This window comes from Mus musculus, chromosome X, assembly GCF_000001635.26.
Source record: "Mus musculus strain C57BL/6J chromosome X, GRCm38.p6 C57BL/6J".
In the NCBI taxonomy this organism is placed as follows: domain Eukaryota; kingdom Metazoa; phylum Chordata; class Mammalia; order Rodentia; family Muridae; genus Mus; species Mus musculus.
Window position 1 is genome coordinate 74,072,202 of NC_000086.7, and position 14,888 is coordinate 74,087,089.

The 14,888-nt window shown below is 41.5% G+C and overlaps 1 protein-coding gene across 3 annotated transcripts in view; it reads right to left on the minus strand.

Annotated features, from left to right (window-relative positions):
* Mecp2 (methyl CpG binding protein 2) overlaps window positions 1–13,489 on the minus strand; it is a 59,099-nt gene extending 45,610 nt beyond the window's left edge. Inside the window, exons 1-3 of one of the 3 annotated variants that reach the window (XM_030251240.1) lie at window positions 13,309–13,439; window positions 8,282–8,383; window positions 7,708–7,831 (exon numbers count right to left, since the gene is read on the minus strand). In XM_030251240.1, the coding sequence (XP_030107100.1) occupies window positions 7,708–7,733 (26 nt within the window). In that variant the 5' untranslated portion in view covers window positions 7,734–7,831; window positions 8,282–8,383; window positions 13,309–13,439. Of the gene's footprint in view, window positions 1–7,707; window positions 7,832–8,281; window positions 8,384–13,308 lie in introns of all 3 variants that reach the window. The other 2 variants (NM_010788.4, NM_001081979.2) reach the window with 2 other exon arrangements.
* Window positions 13,490–14,888: the final 1,399 nt, after the last annotated feature.

A 14,888-nucleotide genomic window follows, 5' to 3' on the forward strand; every position in this document is an offset into this window, starting at 1 on the left:
ACAAAGATGAACAACTGTCAATTATTAGGCAAGTAAGCATAAATATATATTAGTATAAACTGTTCAAATCATTTATAAAAATGCATCAGCTATGGCCCCAGGTTAGAGGAGAATACCAAGGTATTATTAGAAGCCTCAAGCAAGCCAAAAAGTATTTCAAGATTTTCAAAATTGACTTACATGGAGAAAATTAAGATTGCGCTGCCAAAGTATTAAATTCATGGTTTAGTAGAAATACAGAGGTTACAAAGGAGACAAGGAGGAAAGTCTAGACATAGATGCAATTTTTGTGTGTGTGTGGAAAGATTTTATAAACATAGAAATGTAACAACTTCTGGTTAACAAGACCAAAGGATACAAACATAAAGCAAATACCAATCCTTGCTTCTATCTAATCTATTCTCAGTGAAAACTCTGGTTAGATTTCTGTTACAAAAATGTTTCCATAGCAAAAGGAAACACAAATGAAGAAGGTCTGCAAAGATCAATATAACCATACTTTAAAAAAGAAAGGAGTTGCATACAATAGCATCCTGCACTGTAGAATATGCTATATGTACAACACAACCTTGCAGGGAATGTAATGTGTCCTGATCAACTTTAGTAGACTAGCTACTTTAGGGAGGCAGGGAAATTACCATGAGTTGGAGTTTAGCTGGGACTGTTTCTGGGTTCTACAGAAGGAGGCTGGCATGAATACGCATGCAGATTGCTAACACTTATGTTTGGGTCAAAAAGTATGTAAGTAGCTACCACATGTGGGTAGGGTACAAGGGCTAAAAAGACTGGGAAAACAACCACAGAATGACCTAGGGAGAACAGAAGAGCAAAAAGTTCAGAGGATCTGGAGAAGGTTCTAGTTTCAGTCCCTGAGGTCAGGTTGGGAGAATTAGAGGACTGCTGTTAACATTGGCTCATCAGGATAGACCTAGTCCATGACAGGAAAGAAACAAGTTTGTTCATACACTTCCTTTACTATCAAAGTCTTGTTCAAAAAAATAATAAAGCCTACTATGGTAACACACACTTTTTTTTTGTTTTTGTTTTTTGTTTTTCGAGACAGGGTTTCTCCGTGTAGCCCTGGCTGTCTTCAAACTCAGAAATCCGCCTGCCTCTGCCTCCCGAGTGCTGGGATTAAAGGCATGCGCCACCACGCCTGGATTGTGACACACACTTCTAATCTAAGCACTTGTGAAGTAGAGGTAGGATGACTATGACTAGTAATTTAAGACTAGCCTCAGCTACATAGTGATCTTAAGGCTAGCCTGTGCTATATGATACTGTCTCAAAAAAAAAAAAAAAAACCAAATAACTGGGCATAGTGGTTCCCACCAGTAAGTAATCCCAGCACTTGGAAACCAGAAGGAGAAAGACTGCTGCAAATTCTAGGCCAGCCAGTGCTATACAGCATAACTCTGTCTCAAAAACAAAAATATACACACATTAAAAAAAAAACTGATGGAAATCAGTAAGGGTTTAAGGCTGCAGGTATGACTTAGTGGTAAAGTATTTTCATAGAATAAAAAAATATCAAGAGAAGTATCATTTAATACCAAAGATAGCTTTTGCTCCTGTACAAGCTCTGGACTACCTCATAGGCTGGCACTATTGAGTGTTACTATGGTAATAGAGAATAATGTTAATAGAGAATATGTTGGAAGGAGAAGCCCTGTCCTACTTAAGTGTCTACCAATCTCCTGGGACAAAAGTATGGAGGGGAAGGAGGTTCTGTAAGGAGATCTATAATGGGAACCCTGGAGCTCCAATAGGTAGAATGGGAAGGTTACAGAAATTGTCCTTAGAGTAAGTACAGAATAAATTCATTGTGGAAATAGTACAGGATAAATGGACAGAGCACTGCTTGGTAACTCTGAGGATAAGAGTAGTATCTTAAGAGTATGCTGTATCTTGGCTTGTGTGACTAGTATACAGCTGCCTGAACATCATACTACATGCCCCAAAACGTAAGAGCTCCCATCTTCAGGCCCCAGCTGACTATGCACACCTGCCTATGTCTGTGTACTGAGCCAGACACATATTCTTTCCTGCCTCAGCTACCAGGCATTCTTGTCTATTTTTAAGACTCATCATCTTTTTCTACTGATGCTTTCTCCTGGACTCAGCTAAAGTTTCCTTACTGTGCAGATGCTGACTGCCATTTAAGAAAAAGACAACTAAACTGTTCTCTGCCTCCATCCCATAAATCTAACTTTTTTTTGCTTTTTTTTGCGACAGGGTTTCTCTGTGTAGCCCTGCCTGTCTTGGAACTCACTCTGTAGACCAGGCTGGCCTCGAACTCAGAAATCCACCTGTCTCTACCTCTCAAGTGCTGGGATTAAAGGCATGCACCACCACCGCCCAGCTAAATCTAACATTTTATGTGCTCTCTCAGTGGCAGACACTCTTCACAATCATAATTGTCTACCCCTTGGAAAATCAGAGCCCATTTGCCCATCCGTACCTACATTAGGCCAGGGTAAGGACAGTCCCAGTAGTTAGCACACATAACAGATGCTCGATCAGTAGAGATCACATGAATAAAGTACTGCTATATACACTACAACATTCATAAATAAATAAAGCAACAGCAACTTGGTCCCAAATACTTACAGGATATTCTTTGTGCAAATTAAAACAGGATGTAGGCAGAAGGTCCAGCATCTGAGGGATACTCTCCAGCCAAGAATCCAAAGGAGCTACCACAACTTAGAATGGTCCAAAATAAAAAACCATTTGATTTTCTTCAAGATTCATAAATAGGAACTAGCTGAAATTCCCCTCATCAAGTAAAATGTCTTGCCTGAAATGCCCTGCTTACACAAGATCATATTTTATGAAATGGAAGCCTCCAAAGTTTGGTTTCTAGTGCTAACTGCTAAAAACAACTTCCTCCTAGCCCAACTACACTCTAATCTCTAAAAATAGTACTGTAGTCATAAATTCGTGTATTTATCTATTTATAGTTTTCCCCCTAAAAGTCTACAACTAAATGGCTACCCCTTTGTTCAGAAATACTTTGAAAATTTAAAATGTATATATCCTTTGATCTAGCAAGTTCCACTTCTAGAACTCTATCTTACAGATAAACTTGCCTCTGAGCTAAATACAGGAAAAAATGTATAGTATAGTGGTTTGAATAGGTTTGAGCACTATAGATTTATTTGTTTCAATGCTTGGCCTTATGGAGTGGCTCTATTAGAAGGCAGGGTTTTATTGAAGTAGGTGTGGCCTTGCTGGAAGAAGTAACATCACTGTGTAAGCAGGCTTTGAGATCTCTTATACTCAAGCTCTGCCCAATGTGGAATGAGTCTCTTCCTGGTTGCCTTCTAATCAATATGTAGAACTCTTCTTGACTCCTTCTCCAGCACCATGTCTACCTGTAGGCTGCCATGCTTCCTGCCATGATTATAACAAACTAAACCTCTGAAACTGTAAGCCAGCTCCAATTAAATGTTTTCCTGTATAAGAGCTGTCATGGTCATGGTGACCATGCAATAAGCCCTATTTAACAGCAATAAAACCCTAACTAACACATAGAGCATCAACATTTTGAGGTAGATAAGGTTTTTCTATGTAGCTCTGAATGGTCGGAACAGGTTGGCCTCAAATCTGCAATAATCCTATTGCTTATGCCTCCCAAGTATTGGAATTAAAGGTATGTGCCACCATACCATGGTAGGATAAATGACATTTTGACAATTAGAAACACAAACATCCATTAATAGAAAATCAAATGTATTATAGCATACCCCATAAATAGACTATTTTATTTCATCAGTTAAAAAGAATGATATGGTTCTGTATAAACTAATTCCAGATAATCGCCAAGATACATTAACTAGAAGGCAAGCTTTGCAACTATGTGCCATATTTTATGGTTCAAGTAAAAGATATACTCCCACATACTTTTTGTATATGTGTAAACATACAAAATACATAAAATGCACATGCATAAACATTCAGAGTAAGGCACTAGACGGTATTGACAGCCAGTAGGAGAGTGTTTTAGCAAAGGATAGGGATGAAGCAAGAAGCGAAAATTAGTCTTCAGTGAGCATAGAACTGCAGCATTATAAAAGAAAAGAGATCTGGATGTGGAAGGCAATAATAATAATTTGAAAACTGAATGACAAGTTTACCAAAGTCAAACTCAAGCATACTCCGGAAATCATCCCATCTCAAAGTTAAATATAAAAACCAGTATTTGGGAAAACACAGGGCAATCTTAAGGGGAAACAGGTAACATATGACATGAAACTAGAGAAGGGGTGGTGGTGGTTCTGTAGTGAGGACCAGAAGGATAAGGCAGGAGAACAGGAAAAGGAATGGGGAAGAATGAGCAACAGAACAGAGTATATATGAAAATACCATAATAAGACCATCATTTTTATAAGCTAACTTTAAAAACTACCTAAGGGCTGCATGCCACTAAGCCTAATGATCCATTAGCCTAACACACACACACACACACACACACACACACACACAATTTTAAAAACCAATTTAAGGGCTGGTGAGATAGCTCAGCAGTTAAGAGCACTGACTGCTCTTCTGGAGGTCCTGAGTTCAAATCCCAGCAACCACATGGTGGCTCACAACCATCTGTAATGAGATCTGAAGACAGCTATAGTGTACTTACATATAATAAATAAATAAAATCTTAAAAAAAAACAACTTAAAAAGGAATGTGGACAAACAGGAACTTATGATACATTAAATATGTATACATTGAAAATACATCAATCTTTTCAGAAAAAAAATGGAAGTATCAACTAACTCCTAGAAGAAAAAGATTTTCCTGTATAAAAAATTAATTTTATGTGTTTTGTATGGTGTAAGTTTATGTACCACATGCATGTGTGATGCCTGTGGAGGCCAGAAGAGGGCACTGGATCTCATGGAACAAGAGTTACGTACCCTTGTGAGTTCTGGAAACTAAATCCAGGCCCTTTGCAAGAGCAGCAAGTGTTCCTATGTTCTTAACCACTAAACAGTATCTCCAGCCTCCAGAAAACACTTTCTAGGAGCAAATGAAATCTTAATTTTTTTTTAAGTGTCCATGTTACATGTGTGCTACAGTCTAAAGATAGCTTGTTGGAGTCAACAACTTCGAGGAGTTGGTTCTCTCTTTCCACTATATGGCTTCTGGAGATCAAATTTAGGTCACTAGACTTGATGGAAGCATCTTTAACCCACTAAGCTAATCACTGGGCTGCCTGAGATTTTATATAATAGAAGGACAAACAGGTTAGGTATTCAGTTCAGTAGATCTAGAAAGTATAGCTCCTGGCTTCTTACAGACCCACTTAAAAAGAAGTATCTTGGGGGCTGAAGAGATGGCTTAGAAGTCAAGATCACTTGTGACTCTGGTAGAGGACCTGTGTTTGGTTTCTTAACAGTCATGTGAGGTAGCTTACAACTGTCCATAACTATAACTCCAAGAGGATCTACCACTGGCCTCTGTAGGTGCCTGAACTCATATGCACCCCTCATCTTCCGCGTGAGCCCCACAGACACAGAAAAAGAATTAAACACACACACATACACACACACACACACAAAGAATTAAAAATTAATAAAAAATATCCTGATGGAATAATAAATACAGAACATGAACATATAGTTCACATAGGCCAGATACAAATGGCCAATAATTACTGAGATACAGCTCAGTAATAACAAAAAGAACACTGATTTAAAAAATAGGTATCTAATTATGAAGTCCCAAGAATTTCAGAAAGGTGATACCTACCAGTACCTCCAAGTCTAGGTAGCCATTCTTCAAAATGACTAGCTGATGAAGAAGTTCTAATTTAAAGTTTATAGGGTTTTTTTTTTTTTGATACAAGGTCTTGCTATGTAGCCTTGGCTAGCCTGAAACTTGCTATGTAAACTAAGCTGGCCTCATGCTCACAAAAATCCATCTACCTATCTCTGTGTCCCAAGTGCTGGGATTAAAGTTGTACACCACCATGCTTGGCTTTTTCTTTTCCTTTTTTTTTTTAATTAAGAAGAAAAGATATACATTTTTCTAGAAAAAAGTTGTATTGTTTGACCTGAAATGGTTGTTTTTCTAGAGAAAGCAGCCAAGGAGCTGAAGGGGTCTGCAACTCTATAGGTGGAACAACAATACGAGCTAACCAGTACCCCCAGAGCTCATATCTGTAGCTGCATATGTAGTAGATGGCCTAGTCGGCCATCACTGGGAAGAGAGGCCCATTGGTCTTGCAAATTTTACATGCCCCAGTACAGGGGAACACCAGGGCCAAGAAATGGGAGTGGGTGGGTAGGGAATCAGGGCGGAGGGAGGGTATAGGGAACTTTCGGGATAGCATTTGAAATGTATATAAAGAAAATATCTAATAAAAATAAATAAATAAAAGAAAAAAAAGACTTTTTCTAAAAAAAAAAAATCCACCCTTTCTCTGGAGAAACATGTATAGTATCATTACTGTCTTTTTCCCAGAGTCATTCATAAACTGAGAAAAAGACTTTAAAAACCGCAAACCACGCCCAGCCTAACATCTACCCATCAGTGCTTCTATTACATTTAGTAGAATTCTTGAGACAAAGCACTAGCCATATAACTCCCACCAGCATAAATGTGTGAAGCACAAAGATCGGTCAGGTCTGGATCATACCTCATGACAGTGAGGAGAATGACAACTGACGTCACAGTATCAGAAGCAGAATCAAATCTTCATTTTCTTCTATTCTCCTCCACCCAAAACTTACCCCCCCCCCCCATAAATCAGCTATGTGTGTGTGTACATGTGTGTTGCGTCTGTACAGTGTGTAATACATTTAGAGATACAGAAAATGCTAACTGGGGATCTCTGCTACAATCAAAACACAGCATGTGTGAACAGTCAACATTTTCTTTTGTAGAAGATAGGAAAAGTCAATTGGCATTATCTGTTTTATCACACAGAAATACAGGTGACAAACTATCAAATGTAGAATAATTACTAATTTAAAAAAAGCTTGAGAGGTTTGAGCCTGATAAAGGATAAGAAATTACAGAACAAGTCATTCTTGCAAAAACTAAAGTCCACACAATGGTACCGCAGTAGTTCACAGTACAGATTTGTCAGGTCTGAAAAACAACTGGGCTTTCCAGCTTTTCCTGCTCTAGAATCCCGAGAGTCGCACATCTGTCTGGATGCATCCATCAGAGGTCAGCAAGCAAGCACCACTAACCACAGGCTCCATTGTGCCGTGACACTTTCAGAAAGGTGCTCTTCTAAGGGGACCACATACCAGTTCCTATATCTGAAAATGCAGCACACCACTGCTTGCTAACATCGACCTGCAAGTCATTTAGCCCAAACCAAATCAAAGAAAGCATCATGCTGAAGACCACTAGGTAAGAGCAGCAGCACAGGTGAAGAGCTCAGGCCAAGCACTCTCCTGCTTCAAGGTGAACTGAAGCTGCAGATCACCAGTTCCAGCTCTAATCTGACACCCACCCCCCAGATCACACTGTGGCTACCAAGTAACTCTACCCAAACTGAACTGAACTTTCAGGGCTCAGGGAAGTGACTTTTTTTTATTATATGGCACAGTTTGGCCCAGTTATATTTTTTGTCTTTGGGGTACTTTCATACTGTCCAAGAATAGTATATCTTTTTTTCCTTTTTTTTTTTTTTAAAAACAGATGGCCAAACCAGGACATATACTAAAAAAAAAAAAAGGAAGGTTACTTACCTGAGCCCTAACATCCCAGCTACCATGGAATCCTGTTGGAGCTGGTCTACAGAAGCAAGGTGTATTCTGGGGAGTCACATGTCACATCAAAGCAGGAACTGGTGAGTCTGTATTTTTATGGAGCCTAAAACAAAGAAAATCGTAAGTTGAAAGTCCCCATTGAGCTGCACCTTTTCCCAAGGCTTTTTGGAACATTCTGAAGATAAACAGACAACATACTATGTTACTTCCCAGCTCAGCTAGTTAGAAGCAAAGAATAAACTGCAAATTACTGCCACAAAACACAGAATGCTAAAATAAAGACAAGAGTTATGGCTGTCAGAAGCGTCACTATCAGAGGTCCTTACACCTCTGGGGAACACTTTGGAACTACAGTGCACACCACAAGTGGTGACTTCTGCTTAAGTACTTCTTCCACCACACTATACAGGAAAAGTCAAGGATAGAATGTGTTCAAGAGTATATGCAACATCAAAACAAAACAACCAACTCCCCCCCCACCCCAAAAAAAACAAAAACCAACCAACCAAAAACCAAAACAAACAAACAAAAAACCCAAACACCCACACATCACCTCAAAAAGAACACAACCAAATCCAGAGGCAAAAGTCTCTCTTCTGCTTCCAGCAGTCAAAGCTGCAAGGAACTGCTCTAACATCACAAAGGGGTTTTCACCCTGAGATAAAAGACAAAACACCAGGAGATCCAAAGCCATCATCCAAACTATAAGTCCTTCTCTAACCAATTTCTGTAACCCTCTCAATTCAGTACATCTCAATGGCTGTAACACAGAGTTGATGATCCTTTTGACCTTTTTGTTACTGTTTTTCTTTAAAATTTTTGAGATTTTATTTATTTTTATTTTATGTGCATGAGCATTTGTCTGAATGTATGTCTGTGCACTACCCACATGTAGTGCCTGCTGAGGCTAGAAGATGGGTCCTGGGGACTGGAATTAGACCATTGTGAGCCTCTATGAAGGTAGTGGAAGATAAACAAGTGCTCTAAACAGCTGAGCGCTCTCCCTCCCCCCATTGTTGTTTTTGAGGCAGTCTCGTTATGTAGTTCAGGCTGTCCTCAAACTCAGTTCTTCCGGCTTCAGTCTCTCGTTTTTTTTTTTTTTTGTTTGTTTTTTTTTTGCACACATGTTCAAATAAGGCTGTTGCCACCAAGCTAACCATCGTTTCCTAGTTAAAGCCTTAGCTACCTAAATACCTAATTTTAGATACCTGGCTCTCCCAGCAATAACACTTTTATCTTTACACTAAAAGAAAAGCTTATACTATACAACTTAAGTCTATTATAGTCACTCATGGGGTTGAATCCAGAGGAAAGGCAACAGCAACCAAGTCCTTTGCAGCTGTATGCTATTTACCTAGACGATGCTTACAGTTCTCTTTTAAGGCTCAGCAAAACCTCTTCATTTCTATAATTTCCTTAAATCATAGAATTAAGTCATGGAACAGTTTGAAATCCCAAAGTTAATTGTTTTTTGGATATCAGCCTAATAAAAAAACTCAAACCAGTGCCTTGTTTATAAGAAGGCCTGCAAAGTCACAACTTCTCAAGACTAGTTTTACCTACCTGCAATTTTATTTATTTATTTTTTTGTAAGGATGGAACTGAAATCAGTGCCTTGAGCATGTGAAGCAAATGCTCTACACTACTGACTGAGCCCTATATCTTCAGCCCTTATTTCACTAGAAGCTGAACTCAGCTTTATTCTAAGCTCTTAAAAAAGTTTGAGATTTGATGAAAAAAAAAGTTAAAAATGAATTCAGTTAGGTGAAAATCCAACAAAAATATTCATACTAAAATACCCCCTGCTTTTAGGAAAAGATAAGCACACTTTTACTAAGGCTTGGCCAGTAACAAGAGTCCAGACATCCATAGTACCAGCTAGGTGAGCAGACATTCACATGCTAGCAGTGTCCAGGAAAAGGTCATATTTCCCCCTTTAACATGGGAGTAGGCTCGTCTGCCTTCTCTTGAGTCTTGCCACCATTCAGACATTCCACACACTATATTTCCCATAAAAGTGATTGAAATCAAACTTTCAAAGGAAAATGTTCCTTGGGAGAGAAAGGCAGAAGAGAGCTGTAGAAAGCAGAAGAGCACACACACACACCTTCTGTATAAACTAGCCCCAGAAGTAGGGAGCCACTGGACTCCCTGAAATGATGAGCAGGTGCAGCACTCTGATTGGACAACAGCGGAGTGATTAAAAATGGCTGTGATGGGCACTGAGGACAATGTCCTTCCCTTGGAAGAACAATAGTGTTTTCTACCCAACTAAAAAGATTGTTTCTGTTAGCCACATGGCTTGCTGCACAGATGTTACCAGAGCAGGTGATTAAAATGAGATATTCTGCCACACTTCCTGGAATTCTCTAGTCTAGGCTGCGCTTAAAAACACTGGCTACTAGAAATGTCATTGTCCATCAGTCTATGCTTCCCAGAAGTAGTTCACTGGTGGTAAACTGCTCTTAGCCAATTAAAACATTCCCCACCGAGTGACCTGTTTTTGTGGAACTCCCATCAGAGGGAGTGGGGAGCTCTGTCACTTTTGGCATCCCCTTCCTCCTAGTGGGCTGCCTTAATATGAGGGAAGGTGACTAGTCTTATTGAAACTTAATATGCCATGCTACATTGATATGCCTGGGAGGCCTGCCTTTTCTAAAGGGAAAAGGATGAGTGGATGGGGAAGGAGAAGGGAGGAGTGAGGGACTGAGAGGAGAGGAGGAAGTGGAAAATACAGTTGGGATGCAATATATGAGAATAATGAATAAAAAAAAAGATTCTCACTGACAATTACCTTTAGAAAAGATAACAGGTTCCAGGATATATCATTTACCATGCAAACAAACTAACACGTTTACCTCTGCTGCTCTTTATTTTAGGTTTAAAAAAAAAAAAAACTTCTCAGGAGTTCATGGGTGGAGTTGGGGCACTGGAACAAGGGTTTAGCTGATTTCTCCTTAAACTCCATAGCTTTGCCTCCCTATCCCCAATAGATTAGGCTTCATAGAAGCAGATCAGGTAGAGTGAACCACTCTATCTGGAAAATACACAGATTGCAAAAACATATCATAACCTTCCAAAATCTTTGTGGTCTATGTGTAGTCTTTGTGGTCATATGTACCTCAGGAGTCAAACAGCACAAAAAACAGAGTAGAAGGCTAAGGATGTGGAGTGATTGCCTAGCATGCATGAGGTCCTGGGTTTGACCACCAGTATAACAATAACAAAAAAAAAAAAGGAAAAAAATAATCCTTAGAGTACAATGGACAACATGATGCTTTCTTCTTCAGTGAAATAGTGACCTGTTACTGTAGCTTTAAAGTACTCAAGACACATTCTCATGGAAAGAAAATAGGCATATGTGATAGATCAATACTAGCAAGAAAGCCATACAGTTTCTTCAAATTCTTAGGACACACTAGCTTCAGATGTCACCAGGCACTTTGAAAGGAAACTGTGTTCTAGAAGTTGCTTACGATGTTTAAAGAGCTATGGGTACAACAAATAGATAACCAGAGGGGCACCTGAGGAAGCAAACCTGTTGTAAGAATATAAAAACAAAGTAAAGGTTCCAACTCTGAGCTCAGGCTCAGATGTACAAACCTTGGAATTTTTTGACAAGCAAGACTTGGGTGTGTTTGTGAAAGTGAATGCACTCTGTCGGCCATGTGTATTAACTCATTTTAGATCATTTGTACTTTTACAGTGTTTGGACTCTTTAAGGTTCTGACATATCCAGGTAAGAAAATAAAAGCAAGTGTTTCCTAGGCTTTCTGAGTATGACTTGAATTTGAAGTTAAAAACAAACGAAAAACCAAAAGTCTGTAAATATATTTTTCCAAATCCTTGGTGGAAACTCCCCAAGGACCTAACAATCCAAATTTTATCTTTTTATAGAGATTCGACATATTTCAAAGAACCTAAGATATCAGTTTAATCATGTTATTAATTGAAATTGCTGAGATTCACATAATTCCAACCACAAACCCAAAATTCTCCTCTACAGTAATAATTACCTATTAGTGAAATTTTACTACCCAGGCCCAAATTGGTTTCATTTATGTAGTATAACAAAATATCTAGAACTTGTCCTACAACATCTCAGTCACTTAGCACTATAAATTAGTCCATTCTGTTTCATGATCGTCATCAACCACCCTGTATTTGAGCCTACTGCCTCACTGTAATGATTCCAAACAGTGGAGTCAACATGCAAATGACTCAACAGAGCCCATTTGTGTTCCTGGAAAATTAACCAAGAGTACATATCTGCCTGACTATGAGTCAGGAATATCAAATTTGTGGTGGAGCCCATTTTTGTTTTGATCAACCTATACCCGAACATACAAGGAACCAGCATAGAGGTATCCCCTAACAAGCTTTGCCCTTCAGGGGTCCATACTGAACAATGTCATACCAGGGTCTCTCTTGTGAGAGGGAATCTTTTTTAGACTCCATGATGACTTTAAACCTTTAGTGCAAAACCTCAGAAACATTGCCACTGCCACATAAAAGTCACCTGTGTTTTATTTTCAGTGATTCAGCCATAACCAAACTAAAAAGAGAATGAACTTTCAAAGATAAGTGACAGGAGTCACAGCGATGCGATGATCTCGCCCCATTTGGTACTGGCGATCCTGAGCGCTCCAGGACGAAGAGAGCCCGTTACATACAACGTCCCATTCCACTTATGTAACTGGATGATCGCTGGCGAAGGGAGGGGAGGGAGGGTGGGAAGACGCTCATATTCCGAAGCCACAGCACAGCATCCCCAAAGAACCAGAGCACCCTGCGGGCATGGTCTCACGGAAGAGCTTCGAGTGCTGAGGAACGCACAGTCCCTTGCCCACGGTTCCTGATGAGAACTACAACCATCTCTTTATGATGAGTTGTGGGACCTAGGAACATAATGTCTAGTCCTTTTTGTGGGTGGACAATAACCCTCAACTTGTTCCTGCCAAGTGGGGAATGGAGCTGATGGACCGACTCGCTTGCAGTGGGGGCAAAAAGTCACGGAATGGGAGAGGAGGAGGAGGGAGCAAAACCCAGAGATGGGGGTAAGAGCTCAGGAGCCCTTGTGGCGCACTCTCCCAACGGGAGATGGACTGCGCACGCGCGCCAGTCTGTGTGTGTGAGGGGGGAGCAAGTAACGGGAGTGGGGGCGCGCGAGGGAGAAGGGGACAGCGCGATCCAGGGAGAGGCCGGGACCGCGGGCGCGCGACAGTGCCGAGGCCCAAAGCCCCAAGAAGGGCAGGAGCGCGCGCAGCCCCAACTGGCGAAGCCCAGACGACAAGGGCGCTTGCACAGCTGGGGCCTAGGATGCGCACAGATGGGGCGGGCAGCGGGAGGGCGTCATTCGAAGGTGGCTCCAGGGAGATCGCGCTGAGAACCGTCGCTCGCGATTGCGGGAGACGAGTGGAGAAAGCCACCACCGGCGGCAGAGGGAGGGGGAGGGTAGAGAGGAGGGACGCCATCCGCCAGCCGTGTCGCCCGACCCCGCGGGCCCCTCCCGCGCCACGTCCCGCCCCTACCCGCCCCCCAGCAAGGGTCCCCGCCCGCGGCCTTGGCGGTCCCACTCACAGTCTCTCCTCCTCGCCTCCTCCTCCTCCTCCGCTCGGCGCGGCGGCGGCGGCGGCGGTGGCGGCAGCGGCGGCCATTTTCCGGACGGGTTTTACCACAGCCCTCTCTCCGAGAGGAGGGAGCGCGCGCGCAACCGATGCCGGGACCCCGCACGGCAGACGTCGCGCCCCGCCCTCCCGACCAGCCTGTGTGCTGCTGCACCTGCGCGCCCGCGCCCCACCCCTTGCTCTTTGTCGAGATTACCCTTCATTGGTTGTGGAGCCCAGGCTGGGGCGGAGCCTTAGCGGTGACGCCCTCAATTGGCAGGAGTTCCTGTCTGTTTAGGCAGGGAAAAGAGGCGGACCCCATTCAGCTGCGGATTGGTGGAGTTCTACTGTCACTTGGAAAAAAGAGGCGGCTAGGGCACAGAGGGGCTGGTTTTGTGGGCAGCATTTGAATGTTGAGGATTAACTGGGCCCTTGTGGACTCTGGCGCTTAAGGAAGTCTAGGCTCTTGGCGCCTATTAGAGCCTCCCTGCTGAGTAGTTCACCATTGTGATAAGCATTTGACTTCACCAGCATTTCTTTATTATCATTTTCTGTAGAAGTAGCAAAGTTGCCTGTTGAGGAGCCTGGCGTTGTTCCAAGCCAAGGGACTTGTTTTAAAGGGTCTACTGATTGTATTATTACACTAAATTAGCAGATGTCGCACTCTTAAGGCTGACAGTAAAATCAACATATCAAACCTTGGTCTTTGCAGACGTTTATAATGGGCAGATGGTGTGTGCCAAGCCCATAAGAGATCGGTCTGTCATTGTTGAATCAGATGGTTTGATGGAAGTACGTATAAAAGGGAGTGAGGCCAGAGGGAGCATTGTCAAAGCAGCCTTACCCTGATACCAGTCAGCATCCAATGCTCTTTGTGCTAAACAAATGCTCAACAAGAGACTTTCTTTCTTTGTTTGTTTTTTAAACACTATGCAACAAGAGACTTTCTGATTCAAATTTGGCTCCCCTCTCTATTCATTTATTTGCTAGGCACTGTTTTAGTACTGAACAAGGAGACAAACTAGACTCCTGGTAAGGAAGAGTCATACTAAACATACAAGAAAGTAGAACTTAAAATTTTGCACAGAGATAAAGACTTTGAAATAGATAGGGCAAGGACAAAAGAAGTGCTATTATGATACCCTCTAGCTTTTGCCCTCATGTCGTCTCCCAATATGGGTAATTGGGGAAAACATTCTAGGCAAGTTTAAACACTCTAAGGAAGGACTATGCCTGCCTTACTAAGGAGGCCAGTGTGACTGGAGAGAGACCTAGGCCACCAAAAGAACTAGGAGATTATTTTGAGATGAGAAGCCCTTGATAAATATTTGAGTCACTAGCTGTCACCATAAAACCTATGTTGCCAGTGAAGAATGAAGAACTGGCTGGTCCAGAGGTCCTGGCAGCAGTTGAAGAAAGATAGATGATGAAGGCTTTAACCAGGACAGTAGCAGTTGAAATCTGATAAGTTGTGATAGTTAAGATTTATGTTAAAAATTGAGCCAAAAGTATTGGATATCAGATGGAAAGAAAGAAAAAAAATAAGGATGATGG